The 19175-nt window shown below is 43.0% G+C and overlaps 1 protein-coding gene across 1 annotated transcript; it reads left to right on the forward strand.

Annotated features, from left to right (window-relative positions):
• The first annotated feature begins 13848 nt into the window (after positions 1–13848).
• LOC309801217 (tubulin beta-4B chain-like) lies at positions 13849–15449 on the forward strand. The gene has a single exon (XM_082615775.1). It carries the CDS (start codon positions 13930–13932, stop codon positions 15265–15267), a length of 1338 nt encoding a protein of 445 aa, XP_082471901.1. The 5' UTR covers positions 13849–13929; the 3' UTR covers positions 15268–15449.
• Positions 15450–19175: the final 3726 nt, after the last annotated feature.

Genomic DNA, 19175 nt, shown 5'->3' on the forward strand with positions numbered 1-19175 from the left:
AATGGGGGATGCTCTGCATGTGTGGGATCAAGGATTATATGGGAAATATATGTACCTTCCATTCAGTTTTGCTGTGAACCTCAAATTGCTCTAAAAAAAAAGTCCTTTAAATAAAACCAATTGACACTTTTTAAAACATCAGGAGAAAGGCTTAATCGTGACCCAATCCTAGAAACCATAAAAAAATAATAATAATAAATTTGACTATGTAAAAATAAAAATTTCTACAAGGAAAAGAAACACCATAAACTACATAAAGAAACAAACTACATAGGAAAAAATGTTTACAATACATAGTCACGAGTGTTGAAGTCTTTGAGGAGCCCAATCAGTGGCAGCCCTCTACCTTGCTTAGTTCTGAACAAACTGAGAAATAAAACAATGGAATGGCATATAGAGGTCAAAACAACAACTTTATTTCTGGTGAAGACTTGGTTGTAATACACTGCTTAGTGTGAGAGCCAAATGGGCTGGCTGACAGGACCCCGGACTAAGACAGGTCACAGAAAGTATAAGACATTCCTGGTACACAAGCTACACTGGCTTTTTTTTTTTTTTTGTCTTGGAACACCCCAACCTTGTTCCTACCTCAGAGACTTTGTGCTCGTTTTCTCCTCTTTTGCATATGGAGTGACTTTTATCTAGATATTCTTGGACTGGCTTCTTATTATTCATACCTCAGCTCAATGTGATCTCCTGACAGAAACCTTACCTCAACACCCTACTTAAGTGGGCCATTCTTCCCCCATCCTAGTGATCACAATCACAAATTGCCTTATTTATTTATTTCCTTACTTATATGAACGGTTATGCTGTGTTTATTTCCTCCACCAAAATACAAGCTCCGTTAGAATATAGATCTCTCTTGTTCATCCTTATATCCCCAGAACAGTACTTGGCACATAGTAAATGCTCAATAAATATTCACTGAATGAAAGAGGCCTGTCACTAAAATGAACAGAGCATGCACTGTGAGAGCTTAGAAGAGTCTACAGTTTGGAGGAGTTAGAGAACACTTCCAAAAAGATGTGAAAGGGTGATTTTTTTTTTGATGAATTCATAAGTAATAACTAGGGTGGCCTTTGACTCAAACTGAGGAAAAGGGGAAAGAGATCTTCCAAAGATTGAGACTAAAAAGTCACATTTTTTGGAGGAAAAGTGAGGACTAAAATGGCCCTTTGGCTAGGGTCAGGGCCTATATAAATAGTCCAATATAGCTGGAAATCAGATTGATGGTAAAAAAGGGTAAATGTTGAGGCTGGAAATATAAGAAGAGGGGAAGATCATGAAAGGGTTTTGCACCAAATTAAAGAATTTGGATTTTATCTTAAAGATGGTAAGAGACTATTGAAAGAATTGAGCTTGAAAGTAGATGATCAGGTTTATGCTCTGTAAAGATCTCGTGTTCCTAACGTCTAATATAGTCTGTGGTCAGGCTAATTCCTCAAAAAGCCAACAAATGAACTCTATGTGGAGAATGGGTTTGAGAGGAGCAATACCACAGGCAGGAGGACCAGCAGGGAAACTTCTGCAGTGCCCCAGGTGAGAAATGATGCTGCCTGGCTTCAGGAGGGGCCTTGCAGTGCAGAGAAGAGCTTGGGTATTTTGCTGCATCTGCCTGCAAAGGCTTCTCTCCCACTCCTCTCGCCTATGGTCCTGGCAGTGCAATCTCCACCCTGCAGATGTGTTATCAGCTTTGGCAGAAGGTCAGAAGACATCATCTGGATTCTCCATGCCCCCAATTCCCACCTGTTTATCCCCTCACATTTGGAGAAATCACAGAGTAAAAGGAGTCTCTTAGGGGGCTTCCCTGGTGGCGCAGTGGTTGAGAGTCCGCCTGCCGATGCAGGGGACACGGGTTCGTGCCCCAGTCCGGGAGGATCCCACATGCCGTAGAGCGGCTGGGCCCGTGGGCCATGGCCGCTGAGCCTGCGCGTCCGGAGCCTGTGGTCCACAACGGGAGAGGCCACAACAGTGAGAGGACCACGTACCACAAAAAAAAAAAAAAAAAAAAAAAAAAAGTGTCTCCTAGGAAAGAGAAGAAGAGCATTGGGAAAGGGGGTGTTGGGTCTGGGATACAGGAAGTGGGGAGGGGGAGATCCCTCACCAGGTGGTGCTATTGGAGCCGGTCATCTACCCTTTCTTAGCAACTTCCCAGGTTCCTTAAGGACAGGGAGGGAAGGTGAACAGATTTTTCTTTGGTGTCCCTTACTCTTCCCTCAACTCAATTGTCAAGGTCTCTTTCAGATTTCTGCAACCTTACCATTAGCCCTATAGACATCCTGTGAGCATGTCCCTGTCTTTCAAACAAAAGCCTGAAAAGGAAATAGCAAGAACCACTCAACTGAATCCTTTGGCAAGTATACAGAGTCTCATTTCCCTCACGGAGGAGGGCTCATTAAATAAGACCCTACATTCAGCCAGGGCCCTTGTTTACTAAAAACTAAAGAGGAAAAACTGTACAAAGCCAGCTCCGGAAAGAGGTGAGTCCATCCCATGTCAAACCACAATCCTGGAAATTGAATGTTTAATTCATAAAGTAAATTATAAGAGATTACTTGTACAAGTAGCTGCAATGTCCTTAAAATTATTCTTTAACTGAGGAAAAGTTTTTTGACCTTTGGAGAAAATGCTTGCTTCTAGCTATGACTAAAAAGAGATTTCCTTCTTTCTCTGTTGTGTTAAGAATCTTTTCTTCTTATAAAGAAGGCACCACAGTGATTTATAACTGTCATAAAAGCCTGGAATCCTTTTGAGGTTAAGCTACTCAGCTATTCAACTTTTACTACAGAAACTTTGAAATTCAAAAAGAAAAAATAATGTAAGTTTTTGAAGGACATGTGTTGCTGTAGGTGATCCCGTTAATTAAAAGTGATTGCCTGCTAGGAAATCATACTTTAAAAAGTTTCATGAATTTATTAGAACCCTGAAGGTATCTTTGTATGCACAGAGCTTTACATGCCATTTATGCAATTTTGTTTCAGATCTGCTTAAAGTCTTGCTGACACTCCCAGAGCAGGGAACATCACTGCTAGCATGCGTATGTGTTTTGGCTAATTGAATTATGTGAAAATACATACTAATGAAGCTTTAGCAGAGGTGTTTGTTGAGTAGACTCTGCCTCTAATTTCTTCTAAATTAGGAGCATCTTTTTGCAGCAGATTAATGTTTTAGGAAAGGCTGCCTTGATATAGAAAAATAGCACATTGTCTAATACTGTGATTCCTTTTTGCATGTTAAAAAGCTCTCTGCACACCTGATGTGCACATTGCACGGGAGAAATCTAAAAGGCACTTTTAGTTTAAAACATGCACGACTCTGGAAAGACCAATGATGAGTCATTATCCAATAAAATTAATGAACAAATTATTAATCTTCTCAAAACATTTTGGTGTTTTCCCTCTAATACACTTTTAAGAACGATTGCGTTTGGGTTGGGTTGGTTTTAATGAAGATGATTATTTAATGGTCCTATTTGGATTCTTTTTCCCCATGTCTATTTGGAAATAGCACCTCGTAACATTTGTTGCTATAATTCTGCATCCCCTGTTGCCGGTATTTGAGAAATACGCTGCGGAAAGGCTGTGGTTGTTTTTCACAGGAACCCAGGGAGCTATCAAAGTCGGAGAACGTGCCTGTATTTGCAGCAGAGACGGGCAGGCAGTCCAGTCCCCGCGCACCGCTCGGGCTGCAAGCAATCAGCTAATTGCCTGATAGGAATGTAGCGGGTGCCCGCGCTCCGAGGTCGCCCATCGGGTCACAGACACCAGAGAGCAGAGTGTTTGCTCTCAACATCCTCGTGCCCGATGTGGTCTGTTGCAGGAGAAGGGCCGAGCTGGACCAGCAGGCAGGCGGCACGGTACATCCCGAAAGAAAACTGCCTGTTTGCCTGTGACTTGCGGCTCGGGGGCCAAAAGGAAGGCAGCTTCGGGAGGAGAGGAAACCGTGAGAAAACTTGGGCTGGCCGCACTGTGCTCTAATGTGCATGTTTCGAACACACAGAAATACGTTAGAAATACCTGTAATCTGAGACTAAGCTGGAAGTGGTCCATGCAGCCACAACACTAGATGCTTGGAAGAGAGCTTGCAGGACAATAGCCATAGAAGTGACTGGTGAGGAGAAAATTACATATATATATGGTATACAATTATACATATAATATAAAAATTTATATGTGTATTTTGAGTGACCAAAAAAGAGAATTATTCTTTGTTATCAAAAGACTAACATATTGACCGACAGAAATGATGTGATTCATGTAGGACCGTAGAATCCTGCACAGAAAATTTGCTTTTCAGTTTGGGGTTAGAGCTACCAATCTCAGAAACTGTCACCAGATCTCTTTTCACTTTTCACCTCAGAGAGGGGGAAGTATCCTCAACGATCCTCTCCCGGCATCTCCACCATCCCTGAGGACCGTCCCCCCGCCAGGTTCCCACCCCCAGCTGACATTGCCACTGCTGCAATTTTCCAAGGTTACGCATCTATGCCATATTGTTTGTACTTCAGTAGATCCTTATAGCAATTCTCCTGCCTCCCTGCTTGTGGTGTCCCCATAAATCCCCATCGTTTCTTTTTTTAGGACAGTCCCATTTTCATATATTTTATAAGGGTAGAAAACCAGGAATCAAAAGAGTTCAAAGTCCCTATTCTGCCACTTACTAGTCATGGATTCTTGTTCATGTCCATAACCCTCAGTTAGCATTGGTTTCCAAATCTGTAAAATGGGGGGAAAAAAAACACTGTCCCACCTACCTCACAAGGTCGTTGAGATGATCAAAGCCTGTAGGAAAAGTTTTGAAAATTTAAAGTGAGCTGATAATATTATCACAGAGCAAAATGACCTTCACACCATGTTGTCAAACTATTGTGACAGTTTAATAGAGGTGGAGCAGGTGCGCAGCCAGTTAGTGCGAGACCATTAGTGCGAGACTGTTAGCCCGAGACTGTTAGCAAGAGACCCTTGGCGCCTGGTGGTTAGCGGTACCACCCTGCCAACTGTCAGCATCGTGGTGGTCCTGGCATTGACAGTCACCCTGGGTCGCAGTCTGTGGGACCTGGCTCTCTTTGGGTGGCCTGAGGATCCTCAGGGCTGGCTGGGCCCTGGGCACCTGGCTCCCTCAGTGATGACAGCTGGGCAGGGTCTGGGCACCTGGCCCCCAGGGCACCTCCAGCTGAGACCTGCCTCTTCAGCCAGGCCTGCGCACTGGCGAGAGGACTCAGAATGGGTGCTAGAAGAACGTTCTGGGGCAGGGTAACCGGCCTATGCAGGGAACCCCTCCTCTTAGCCAGGGCCTGAACCTCAGAGGGAGAAAGTCAAGCCTTGGGACACTGAACAACTAAAATGAGGGGTAATGTGTCTCTGCTTATTCTCAAGGCTATGACCTTTAAGAGCATTACACCTCTAGATAAAAAGTTGTAGAACACTCAACAACAACAACAAAAAACAAACAACAATCGAAAAATGAGCAGAAGACCTAAATAGACATCTCTCCAAAGAAGACATACAGATGGCCAAGAGGCACATGAAAAGCTGCTCAACATCACTAATTAGAGAAATGCAAATCAAAACTACAATGAGGTATCACCTCACACCAGTTAGAATGGGCATCATCAAAAAGTCTACAGATAACAAATGCTGGAGAGAATGTGGAGAAAAGGGAACCCTCCTTCACTGTTGGTGGGAATGTAAGTTGAAGCAGCCACTATAAAAAATAGTACGGAGGTTCCTCAGTAAACTAAAAATAGAATTACCATATGATCCAGCAATCCCACTCCTGGGCATATATCCAGACAAAACTATAGTTCAAAAAGATACCCCTATGTTCATAGCAGCAGTATTCACAGTAGCCAAGACATGGAAACAACCTAAATGTCCATCAAGAGATGAATGGGTAAAGAAGATGTGGTACATATATACAAAGGAATAGTACTCAGCCATAAAAAAGAATGAAATAATGCCATTTGCAGCAACATGGATGGAACTAGACATTATCATACTAAGTGAAGCAAGTCAGACAGAGAAAGACAAATACCATATGATATCACTTATATGTAGAATCTAAAGTATGACACAAATGAACCTATCTATGAAACAGAAACAGAATCACAGACATAGAGAACAGATTGGTGGTTGCCAAGGGGGAGGGGGTTGGGGAAACATGGAGTGGAAGGTTGGGATTAGCAGATGTAAGCTTTTATATATAGAATGAGTGAACAGCAAGGTCCTACTGTATAGCACAGAGAACTATATTCAATATCATATGAGAAACCATAACAGAAAAGAATATTAAAAAACAATGTATACGTATGTATAACTGAATCACTTTGCTGTACAGCAGAAATTAATACAACACTGTAAATCAACTATACTTCAATAAAAAGAATTTTTTAATTAAAAAAAGTTGCAGAACAGAGAATAACATTTGTTTTGGATGGAGGTTTACAGGAAATTCATGACCTGACCGTGACCTGACCTACACGGACAGCTGCAAGAACAAAGGATCTGACACCAAGAGGTTTGCAACAACTAACCACACCCCTCCCTCACCTTTCCTATAAAATGGATTTGCTGAAAGCCTTCTAAGAGTTTGGGGGTTTTAAGGCATGAGCCACCATCTCCTTGCATGTCCCTGTAATAAACCTTTCTCTGCTCCAAGCTCTGACGTTTCTGTATTGCTTGGCCTCGCTGTGTGTCAGGCACACAGATTTGCGTTCGGTAACAACTCCAGTCTCCTGGAAGACAAGTTGACTGTCAGCCAGAGCAAATCCTGGGAAACAGACTCTGAGATGGTGATTAGCTTTCAGGGCTCAACACCTGCAAAAGAAAAAGAGAAGGAAGCAGAAATGAGCTGGGATATTCTCAACGCAGTCTCCAACCAGTCGTACATGGTCCTCTGAAGCAGGGGTGACCTTTCAAAATAGCTCCAAGTTGTCAGAGGGGCCCATACCTTTATTCTCCTTTGAGTCATTGGATTCAGGCTATCTGGGAAAGGGTTTCTTCAGCAGAGACAATTGCCTGGAAGCAGCTGACAGCCTGGGGTCTTCCAGGCGGGGAATCAGTCCTTTCTTCCTGGACAGGGATCAGGGTGGTGGCCGTCACATCCACCACACTGACCTTTTGCTTTTGATGTGTGCTTCTGGAACATGCTCAGAACAGTGTCCTGCTGGCAGAATGTGTTGACTTTTTGTGTGGCTTTTAGAAATTACCTAGGAGTCAGAACACCCAAGCTCTAGGCGTGATTCTGCACTTGTCAGAACTAGCTGCCATATTTACAGACTGGACAGCTGGTCCCCGGTAAAAACGTTCTCACTCTCTCCCTCTCTCTCTTCAATCTTTCTGCAGTGTTCTTTCGGGAATCCCTCCTGGATCTGCCTCCACCCTACCCTAACTTCCGCCAAACTCTTAGACTTGACCCTTTGGACTACCATTACTGGGACTCAGACTTTACACCCATGGCCTGGAACCACATACCACTTCTGCCCACTCACCCACCCTCTCCAGGCTCCTGGACTCCAGCCTCAGTCAGAGCCCCGGACCCCCCAGAGGAAGCCTTTAAGGGAAGTCAGACATTGCTAATCTGCTGTGTTGCCCGAAACCATAACTCAACATCTCTCTTCAACTGTAAAACAAGAAGGTCTGTTCTTTCTGAATTTACCTCAAAACTACTGGGTTTTATAATCAAACCAGGTAGTAGGAATATATGTTGTGTGTGTAGGTATGTGTGTATATGTGTGTGTTTAGAGTTTTTCATAGTAAGTGAATTTCTATGACCTGTCACACATGCTACTTCTTTTTTTTTTTTTTTTTTTTTTTTTTTTTTTTGGCGGTACGCAGGCCTCTCACTGTTGTGGCCTCTCCCATTGCAGAGCACAGGCTCCGGACACGCAGGCTCAGCGGCCATGGCTCACGGGCCCAGCCACTCCGCAGCATGTGGGATCTTCCCGGACCAGGGCACGAACCCGTGTCCCCTGCATTGGCAGGCAGACTCTCAACCACTGTGCCACCAGAGAAGCCCCCAGTGAAACTTTTAAGGAAAACTGGAGAGAAGAAATGAGATTTTGATCCATTTTGGACACATCATGGCTCTCAGAAGAAAAGGCTCTTCTGAACAGGCATGTTTCCTAATCAGGGTTTATCAGTCATCCTTCCATGCAAAGGCCCTGTGGAGGGAGGCACCACCTGGCCTGTGGCCCTGATCATCAAACGCTGTATCCAAGAAGCAGGTGGCTCATCTCCTCATGTATGTGACCAGATCAGTACCTTACTTTGCATCTCATATTTTAGTAAATCACAATAGCACGTTAAATATAATTGTGTTTTCTAGCCCCTCATACACAGGCCTTAAGACAGAGGAAAAAATGTATTTTCTCCTTCCAACTCCTTTTCCTAAAAACCACAAAACTACACCAACAAAAACCACAGTATCACTCCCTGTTTCACTTTTAATTCCTTGTGGCATCAACTTGAACTGACTGTCAATATCTTAAGGGTAGGAACCAAGTCTTTCATGTAATTTGTCTCCACCATAGTGCCTGATCTTACCATGTGCTCTGTGCACAATGCATGCTTATGAAATTAATGGAAGCTAGCATGTGCATAGCATGTTTTCATCTTCACAGCACATCTGGGCACATCTCATTGTGTCCTGCTGAGCAGAGAGCAGGAAATTGAAGCCCCAGAAGGTTGACTTGTCCCATATTGTAGAGGAAGCATGATGGGGTTGGAACCAGAACTCAGGTTCTACTTTTGCTCATATTTTTATTGTCCCCTGAGATTATGAGTTTCTCACTTTGAAACTACAAAAAATGGTAAGAAGGTTGTGCTGAGAAGCTGATTGAGCTAAGAAGTGATTTCAAGACTTGGGGCAGCAATTGGTTCTGAAAGTGTCCAAGTCATCTTGTCAGAGTCAAAATAGGGACAGAAAGATGTGTCCACATATTTGAAATGATCCAAATCATTGATTTGGGAGAGTCCAGACTTTCTGAATACAATACACATAGCTCATCTTGGTATGTCAAATGGAAAGTTGGACTACTCAGACATCTTGGTAGAATTTTAGACTTTTTGAGGACAGTGAAACAAACATGTCAAACAAGATGACCTTCATTTACATATTACACCTGACTCAGTAATTCTTGCATGAATTTCCAAAGTTAATTTCATGGAAAATTGACAAGTTGCTTCTTTACTCATCTTACTAGGAAGATCAGAACTATAGAATGAACACTCTTACCATAAGGTAATACTAAAAGATTTAATTAACCATTTAATTAAAGTGCTATTCTCTAATTTCCTGATAGAATGAAGTTCTACAAGGGAAGTGACAAAGATTCTCTTCTTGACCAAACTCTGGTCAGTTTCTCCTCTGAGCCCTCTTCTCCATTAGTCCTCAACCTCAGCCTAGAAAGACTTAAAGAAACACTAACATAGTTTCTAACAGCTTAAGGCCACACTCCTAAGACGACTCCAGCCCCTTAAAGTGCCTGCCTGGGAAAATTCAAGGCTGCCAAAAGAATTCACTATTTGTTCCAGCCAACACCTATCTCTATGGGAGAGTAGGAGCGTAACTGCGATAAATACCACTTAGCAAACCCAGATGGCTTTCCCATGGACCAACCTCTCTTCCTTCTCTTTGCAAGTTTTCACTTCCTTGACTCTACTGAGCTGCCACTCACTCCTCACCCTACTCCCCCATTCTCCCTTTAAAATATACAGTCACCTCTGTGCATATCGAACCAGAGTTCAGTTCATGCTGGACTCTTTTCCCCATTGCAGTAGTTATTTCTGATTAAATTCTGTCCTTCCCACTTTAACTAGTATCCAGCTTTGTTTATCTTTGATGAAAGGGACACGTCTGCCTTGCTACCTCTGTATTTTCCATGTTTGTGCAATGTTTGTTCACAGGATGGGCTCGATGGCTATTTGTTAAAAGAATGAATGAATACATATAGTGAGTGTTCACTGTGGAACAGTCATTGAGAGCTCAGTCTACAAAACACATTCACCTCATCTACAACCCCTGGTGTACTCCTTTCCCATGTTAGCACATGGGTCCACTGCTTCAGAATTCTACTTCTCGGCTTTCTCAGAATGTCATTCCTGGGCTGATTTCTGCCATGACCTGACCCGCTGGACATCTCTTGACTGGCCTTGCAGTTCTTTCCCTCCTCAGAACACAAACTTGTCTAAGATGACCATCCTATTCCAAGCATGGCCTCTGAGTGAATTTTCAGGGAGAATGGATTTTACTGGCACAATGACTCACTCAAGGTTGTGGATTCCAAATTTGAAGCTGAACTTGAGCTTCTCTCAGTTCATGTTGCAATGAGCACTGGCAAAAATGTGACCTCCTAGTTCAAGAATAAAGTCTCCGGGGGTTTCTGAGCTATCAAGTTGCTCTTACAAAAGAAGATGCTGATGAGTCAAGTGTAAAAGAATCAGAGTCTAAAGGATTTAATTTCTCATGAAATATTTGATGGTTTCATGGTGAAGGAGGCATTTATTTAGCATTATGTATGTGGAATCTCATCATCTCAAAATGTTTGAAAAAGAGACGAAGATATTTTTCCAATATCACAATCTTGCTGGCCCTCTCTTCCTTTTCCTCTTTGAACAGAAAGTCTGAAAAGGTGCACTGAATATTCCCAGGCTAATTTCTGCACCATCTAGAAACCAACATTATCCTAAATAAGACAAATTCAGGACATAGCAATGAAGCAGAACTTAAGTTCAAATATCATTACTAAAAAAAGAAAGCAATCAAGGCAAAGAAAAAAATTAAAGTTGTCTAAATTCATGAGCCCTGTTGGAATTAGCACTCCTAAAACATGGACCTGGGTAGAACTTGGAAAATGTATAGTTTCTTTTTAATGCTATTTGTTGAAAAAGAGTTTGCCTATAGCTATAAATATTTCTTATTACCATCTCAGAAAGTTCCAGAGGCCCTGGCCTTTCCAACCAAATATGGGATTCTTCTGGGTTCAGAACTGTCATTTACCTTTACACTTTTACTGCCTGGAATGTTTCAGGGAAATGTTCTGAAACACCATGAGCTCTCTGGGCTCCAATAGCACCCTAATTCCAACAGTTAAGAAATACATGATTATTAAAAGTTTACTCTCTGCTTAAGATTGAGCTACGAAATACGGAAGAGAGAGAAACAGTCTCTACTCACAAGAAGTTTATAATCTGGGATCAGAGACAAGACTCACACAGATGGAAGAATTTGTAAGTGAGACCATAATAATAATATCAACAGCTAATATTTGGCATGTATTCCCTAGTGAAAGGGATTGTTCTAAGTGCTTTACATGTATTATATCATTTTATTCTGACAACTGTCTTACAAGAGAGATGCTAACATCATCCCAGTTATAGAAGAGAATACCTAACTAGGATAGGTTGAAAACCTTGACCAAGATCACACAGCTGGATGGTGATAAACCTAAGATTCAAAGCCCAGGCAGGCAAGTCCAGAGCCTGAATGCCAAACCTCTAACCACCACTGCCTTCAAATACATGTGCACATGTAAAGGTTAACACATGTGTGTGTACATATGGAAATATCTATGTGTTCGTTACAAACTGAGTGCAGAGCTTACCAATTCAGTCCAAATAGACTCAGTACTTCAAGATCTTCCATGCATTTTAATCTATATTTGATTTGAAAATATGTATTAGGTACTTGTTACAGGAAGTGAAAAAGAGCTAAGGCATAATCTCTGCCCACAAGGAGTATAAGACAAGGCTGAAAATGCTCTCACAGTGGAAGGAAGGAGAACATCACACACTGCTGGGGACACAGAAAAGCCAGGATAATTGAGGTGGGTCAGAATTTCACAGGGATGGGAATTTGGGAGAGTGGGATGGCATTATTTATGTATGTTTATCTATAATCTGAGAGAAACCATTTCCATATCACAGCTTTGTTCTACTACTTTCCTTCATGTTATTTTTCTGTACACCCTCTCAATTGTTTACTACACCTGGCCGGGTGTCATTCACCAAGATGGAAAAAGCAGTTGATCAGGACAAAAGAGGAAGACAGACTTTCATCCAGAACCTACGATGGACCAGTTTCAAGAACACCGAGCGGGTCTGATATGGACAAGTTCAGGGCAGCAGCTTCCACAAAATAAGCATCCGTTTCATAATAACTTACCAGCACTCTCAGTTTCTCCATTCAATTCCTCCATTCCTGCCTCACAGCCTGCTCTTCCCCTGCCCATTCTGCCAGTTAGAAGGTCCCCTTTAACTGAGCAGTTTCTGAAATCTCACTCTTCACATATCATCTTTCCTAATATGAGAACACTGGCAAATTCCCCTTTGCCTCTCCCCCTCTACCCATGAAACTTTCAAACAACCTACTATCAGGATATCCAGTTTTTAAGACTATTCCCCCCACCATCCAAATGTAATTCTAATATAATATCAGAACAACAGAGGCCTTCAAAAGCGAAAAAAGCAAAAAATAACAGTAGTAATAGATTTTAATAAAAGTCAAATCTAAACAAGCCTGGGGAACCCATCTGAGACTTGAAAAGCCAGTGTTCCCATTACTCTCAAGCCCAATCCCCTAAAATAAACCACTGTGTTTATGTTTTAGCTCTTAGGTCATCCCTCCGCCCCAACCTTGTTTTTAAAAACACATATTCCTCCTGAAACACATCTTCAGTACGCCTACTGTTCATTCATTATTTCTTCCACTAGCCATGATTTCTCCACCTTTCTAACCACCTCGACTCTCTGAACTAAATTTTACTGCCACACTATGTGTCTCTACTCTGTGTTACTGGATCCTATACGTTGAAAGCCCCTTGCTTCTTTGATGGGGCCCAGGTCAACTTGTGTAATAAAAGGGGAAGGCTGATAGAAACATCATAAAAGCAGAAGATGTTATTGAAAATGTTTTTTCACTAAGTAGATACATCCCCAAAACACACACAGGGAAGATAAATAAGTGTGTGGCTCTGGAAAAGGAAATGAAACAAATATGGAGATTTGGCGACATCAAAGGAAAGTTTGCTATCATGTCCAGAATGGAAGGGATGTGCAGAAATGACTTAAACATCAGAAGAAGGGCAGAATTCACTATGCATTTCTCTCAGATCAGAATCTTATACTTCTGGACACCTGATGCATAACTAGGACATTTGCATTTCAACAATGGGTGATGAAATGTACCTGGCTTACCCCATACCAGTTTAACACGTGAAGACCACATTGGAGTCAACATTAATTACACTGTGTCACGTACTCTGCTAGAGATGAATTACTAGGAAAAGTAAATGTACGATAACTAGTGGAAGCAAAACAACGTTTTGAATATATTCTGATTTTCTGATGTCTCCAACAAGAGATCACTTAATAAAATGGAATGTGATCTCTCGGCAAGTAAATTATCCAGCAGCAAGTTCTGAAGAAGGGATTTTATCCATCCTCATTCTAAGAAGGAAAAATGGATTCAGTAAGTATGGACATTCATGTGCCCTGAACAATGAAAAGTAGAAAGTAAGAAAATTAATGGCCACAAGTAAGGAAATAACTAGCAAGTTTTATCTGAATCATGCTGATAACTGTCATCAAAAGAGAATGAAGCAACCTAGAGATGAAAGTAAGATAATTATCTGCCTCACTCATATATAAAGAAAGCAAAGGTTATGTAAACCCCACTCAGGGGAGTAGCAAGGATACTTTATTTACACTTAGGAGTTTAGTTTTCTATCTTTGTTCAGTGACATTATATTCTACTAGTGCAAAAAGTGCTGAAATTAATTATAAAAACTCATTGCTGGGGCTTCCCTGGTGGCGCAGTGGTTAAGAATCTGCCTGCCGAGCAGTCTGCGCGCCAGCTCTTCGGCTCTCGCTCTTAACCAACCGGTACCGTCGACTCCCCCCCGCCGCCGACGCCGCCGCCGCCGACGCCATGAGGGAGATCGTGCACCTGCAGGCCGGCCAGTGCGGCAACCAGATCGGCGCCAAGTTTTGGGAGGTGATCAGCGATGAGCATGGCATCGATCCTACCGGCACCTACCACGGGGACAGCGACCTGCAGCTGGAGCGGATCAACGTGTACTACAACGAGGCCACGGGTGGCAAGTACGTGCCCCGCGCCGTGCTCGTGGATCTGGAGCCGGGCACCATGGACTCCGTGCGCTCGGGGCCCTTCGGGCAGATATTCAGGCCGGACAATTTCGTCTTTGGTCAGAGCGGTGCCGGGAACAACTGGGCCAAGGGCCACTACACAGAAGGTGCGGAGCTGGTGGACTCGGTGCTGGATGTCGTGAGGAAGGAGGCCGAGAGCTGCGACTGCCTGCAGGGCTTCCAGCTGACCCACTCGCTGGGGGGCGGCACCGGCTCCGGGATGGGCACCCTCCTCATCAGCAAGATCCGCGAGGAGTACCCCGACCGCATCATGAACACCTTCAGCGTGGTGCCCTCGCCCAAAGTATCGGACACCGTGGTGGAGCCCTACAACGCCACCCTCTCCGTGCACCAGCTCGTAGAGAACACAGACGAGACCTACTGCATTGATAACGAGGCTCTCTACGACATCTGCTTCAGAACCCTGAAGTTGACCACGCCCACCTATGGTGATCTGAACCACCTAGTGTCAGCCACCATGAGTGGGGTCACCACCTGCCTGCGCTTCCCAGGCCAGCTCAATGCTGACCTGCGAAAGCTGGCTGTCAATATGGTCCCCTTCCCCCGTCTGCACTTCTTCATGCCCGGCTTCGCCCCACTGACCAGCCGGGGCAGCCAGCAGTACCGGGCGCTGACGGTGCCCGAGCTCACCCAGCAGATGTTTGATGCCAAGAACATGATGGCGGCCTGTGACCCCCGCCATGGCCGCTACCTGACCGTGGCCGCCGTGTTCCGGGGCCGCATATCCATGAAGGAGGTGGACGAGCAGATGCTTAACGTCCAAAACAAGAACAGCAGCTATTTTGTCGAGTGGATCCCCAATAACGTGAAAACAGCTGTTTGTGACATCCCACCCCGGGGGCTAAAAATGTCTGCCACCTTCATCGGAAACAGCACGGCCATCCAGGAGCTGTTCAAGCGCATCTCGGAGCAGTTCACGGCCATGTTCCGCCGCAAGGCCTTCCTGCACTGGTACACCGGCGAGGGCATGGACGAGATGGAGTTCACCGAGGCGGAGAGCAACATGAACGACCTGGTGTCTGAGTACCAGCAGTACCAGGACGCCACAGCCGAGGAGGAGGGCGAGTTCGAGGAGGAGGCCGAGGAAGAGGTGGCCTAGGGCTGTGCGGTACCGGGTGAAGCATGGAAGCCGTGGGAACTCTTTATTCACTCACAGCCTGTTCTCTGATAGGGGTGCCCCGTCTTTCTGTGTGTGTGTGTGTTCTTCTTGTCCTGACATCACATGCTGTACAGGTACCACCATTAAAGCGTTTTCACCGTGAAAAAAAAAAAAAAAAGAATCTGCCTGCCAATGCAGGGGACATGGGTTCGAGCCCTGGTCTGGGAAGATCCCACATGCCGCGGAGCAACTAAGCCCGTGCGCCACAACTAGTGAGCCTGCGCATCTGGAGCCTGCGCTCCGCAACAGGAGAGGCCGCGACAGTGAGAGGCCCGTGCACCGCGATGAAGAGTGGCCCCCGCTCGCCACAGCTGGAGAAAGCCCTCACACAGAAACGAAGACCCAACACAGCCATAAATAAATAAATAAATAAATAATAAATTTAAAAAAACTCATTGCTACAAATAAATCAGGAGAAATTGGATTAAAAAAGATTACTTCGTAAAGAATTATGTTTTTGTAGAACAAATACAAATGAATATTTTAAATTCTGGTTCCCTAAATTATGCTGAAAGAAAGCTTAAGACCTAAGTGGTAATAACCATTAAATGGATGATGACAACCACCTGAAAAAGAAGGCAACCTCAGCCAACAACCTATTCATTTCCTTAGGGCTAACCTTTCACTCTTCTACTATTTTAACAGGACTCGTCATTGACTTATTCAATTAAAACACTGTCTTATCTGGTCACTTTGGGAGGCAACAGCATTTCATGAAGTAGCCTAGGTTTTGAAAAAGCAGATGGATTCTAATGAGGGAGCTGCCATTTTCTTACCCAACGACCTTGAGAAATTTCTATAAACTCACCATTTCCCCACATGCAGACTAAAGGCAATGAGACCTTGAGAGTGTGTTTGGAGGTTCTAGCAGGGGAGCACAGGGGCTTGTATACCCTTGACTGAAGAATGGTCCTCCTCTATCAGGGAAGGGCATCCTCGTCGACAAGGCACATACATGGAGCAGCGAGGGGGGAAAGGGGCACCCACCTAGCCAGCCGGATCAGATGACTCAACCCCGGTGATCAATGGGGGTACAGATGTCATTTAAGGGTACAAACTTACAATTACTAGATAACTAAGTTCTGGAGATCTAATGCACAGCATAGTGATTATAGTCAACAATACAGTGTTATAAACCTCAAAGTTGGCAAAAGACTAGATCTTAATTGTTCTCACCATGAAAAAGAAATTACAATTGTGTGTCATATTAGAGGTATTAGCTAATGCTATGGTGGCAATCACATTGAAATATATAAATGTATCAAATCAACACTTTGCACACCTTAAACTTACAAAAGGTTACATGTCAATTATATCTCCATAAAATTAAAAAATAAGACCACCTTGCAGGATTCATCTCAGGCTGAAATTAGATACTTACAACATAGCACTTAGCACAAGGTAGGTAGTAAATATTACTTAATTTTTTCTTTCAATATCTTGCATTCCCAACATGATAAAGTCAAAATTCCCTTCTAGGGCATTCAACATTCTTCCAAACGCAGTACTAGCCAACCAGGACTGGAAAATGCTTTGCAATATTAGCTGATGTTTCCCCTGCATTTTTTGATATGTTGGACCTTTTTCAATACTATGCTTGATCCTGACTACAGCTAGAATCTGCTGGGGAGCCAGTTAAATAATATCAGTGTCTGTGCTCTACCCCAGGCTGATTAAATCAGAGGCTCAGGAAGAAGATCTACTGCATTTGTATTCGTTTTTGAGCACTCAGAGTGGTGGTAACGTGCAGCTGCGATTGAGAACCCTGATCTAGACCTTTGCAGATCCTTCACCTCAGGAAAAGAATTATAAGGTAGAAAACAGGGAAGAATGGAATCTATTATTGGCTTTTGGGTTTCAAAAGCTTAGCCTTCAGAAGGGATGAAAAAAACACAGGACAACATTGCAGCACTATTTACAAGAGCCAGGTCATGGAAGCAACCTAAATGCCCATCAACAGACAAATGGATAAAGAAGATGTGGTACATATATACAATGGAATATTACTCAGCCATAAAAAGGAGCGAAATTGAGTTATTTGTAGTGAGGTGGATGGACCTAGAGTCTGTCATACAGAGTGAAGTAAGTCAGAAAGAGAAAAACAAATATCGTATATTAACGCATGTATGTGGAATCTAGAAAAATGGTGCAGATGAACTGGTTTGCAAGGCACAGATGTAGACTTTCATTGGAAAAACTCATCACTTTTCCTCCATGCTCCCCTCACAGGACTCCCCTAGCCCCTTAGAAAACTGTAAACTACGTTCACCCAAATGGCTGGGAAGGGGAGCCATTAAACATTATATATACATTATATATGAATGTATTATGCATTTACATATGAATGTATACATGCATATATACATTCATATATAATATATATATGTATACATATACATAGGTTTGTATATATGGCCACCAAAACACTTATCACATCATGTAGTATCTGGATGTTTGCCTGTCTCCTCCACTAAATTGTGAGCCCTTTGAAGGCTGGGATCATGTCAATCTCAACTTTATATTCCAGCATCTTGCACATAAGAAGTGCTCAACAGTTTGCTAAATGAATGAACAAAATCATTAATTAATATAATAAATAGTTATCACACACAAGCCTCAGTGCTACTTTTTCAAAATAATAGAAATTTTTCCAGAGTGTTACCTTTGGCAAAGATTGAAACAGAGCAGGACCCTATGGTCCTTGCCCCCCTTGTCCTCTGCCTGCCTTTTGTCTGTGGTAAAACTTTAGCCAAAGAATAAGTTTAATCAAAGAAGTGAGAAAGTGCAGAAACAAAGGAAAACAGTCAAAGGAGATCGAATAATAATAGTTTAGTCATTAAGCATAGTCAAGGACCTTTAGTTCCTTCTTAAGGGTTATAGATAATATTCTCAGCCGTATCTTGTGAGCTGTCTTATAGATACTGAGACCTCCACCAGGTGGAATAAGTGAACTACATGATGACCTGACTGTAACCATGACATAAGCTGCCACAATTCCGAAAACTGACCTAAAAGGAATGGAAACAAATCGAACCTGGAACTGAAGATTAACTGTACCTAAAACAGTCAAGATGACACTGGTCAGACCACTGATGACCAATTTCAAGAATACTGTCAGAGCTGACTGTATTGTTTCTGAGTGTAGGCCCCTCCCTCTGTCTATAAAAGCTCTTGCCCCCTGATTGTCGGTGGGAGGGTGGAGCCGGCCTTTGGACAGGCGTCTGTCCCACCCCCCCCCGCCCCCGGCCCCTGTTCCTGGCATCGAAAATAAAGCAAACTTTCCTTTCCACCAACCTGGCCTCGTTATTGACTTTTGAGCGGTGAGCAGGTGGACCCCACTTTCAGTTACAAGATCACTTGTAATATACCCGAAAATATATGAGATCATCCTCCTCATTGACATCTTTCCTTATAATCACATCTACAATTGTAAACTGCGTCTACTTTAATCAGAATAGATGAACTAGCTAGGTAATCAAACCCCAAGAAAATCATTTCCATTTTGCCTCTTTAGGCTAAATGGAAGTTATTTCCATACTTGTATGTAATGCTTCTGCCTTTCATCCATCAGTAGAATACCCATTGAGTAACTGACTATAACATGGGATTCAAGAGTGGTAAATGCCTAATTTGCCCCCAGTAACAAACAAACAAATTTGCTCCATGAAATAGCCATACAGTGGCTGCATACCCTCAAAATTCAATTGAATTGTTAAAACATGTGTAGTGTCTTTTTAATGTTTTGATTTCAAGGAATTAGCCAAAGTGATAAATATGACCACCATGTATACAAAAGCAAACTATACCCTAAATGAAGTAAATAAAATGGAAACAGAACATTAAACCAG

The sequence above is a fragment of the Mesoplodon mirus genome (assembly GCF_964341445.2).
Source record: "Mesoplodon mirus genome assembly, chromosome: 3".
Classification (NCBI taxonomy): domain Eukaryota; kingdom Metazoa; phylum Chordata; class Mammalia; order Artiodactyla; family Ziphiidae; genus Mesoplodon; species Mesoplodon mirus.

Bases quoted from the DNA above. Each gene is read 5' to 3' on its own strand.
- LOC309801217 (XM_082615775.1), top strand. From the start codon at position 13,930: ATGAGGGAGATCGTGCACCTGCAGGCCGGCCAGTGCGGCAACCAGATC.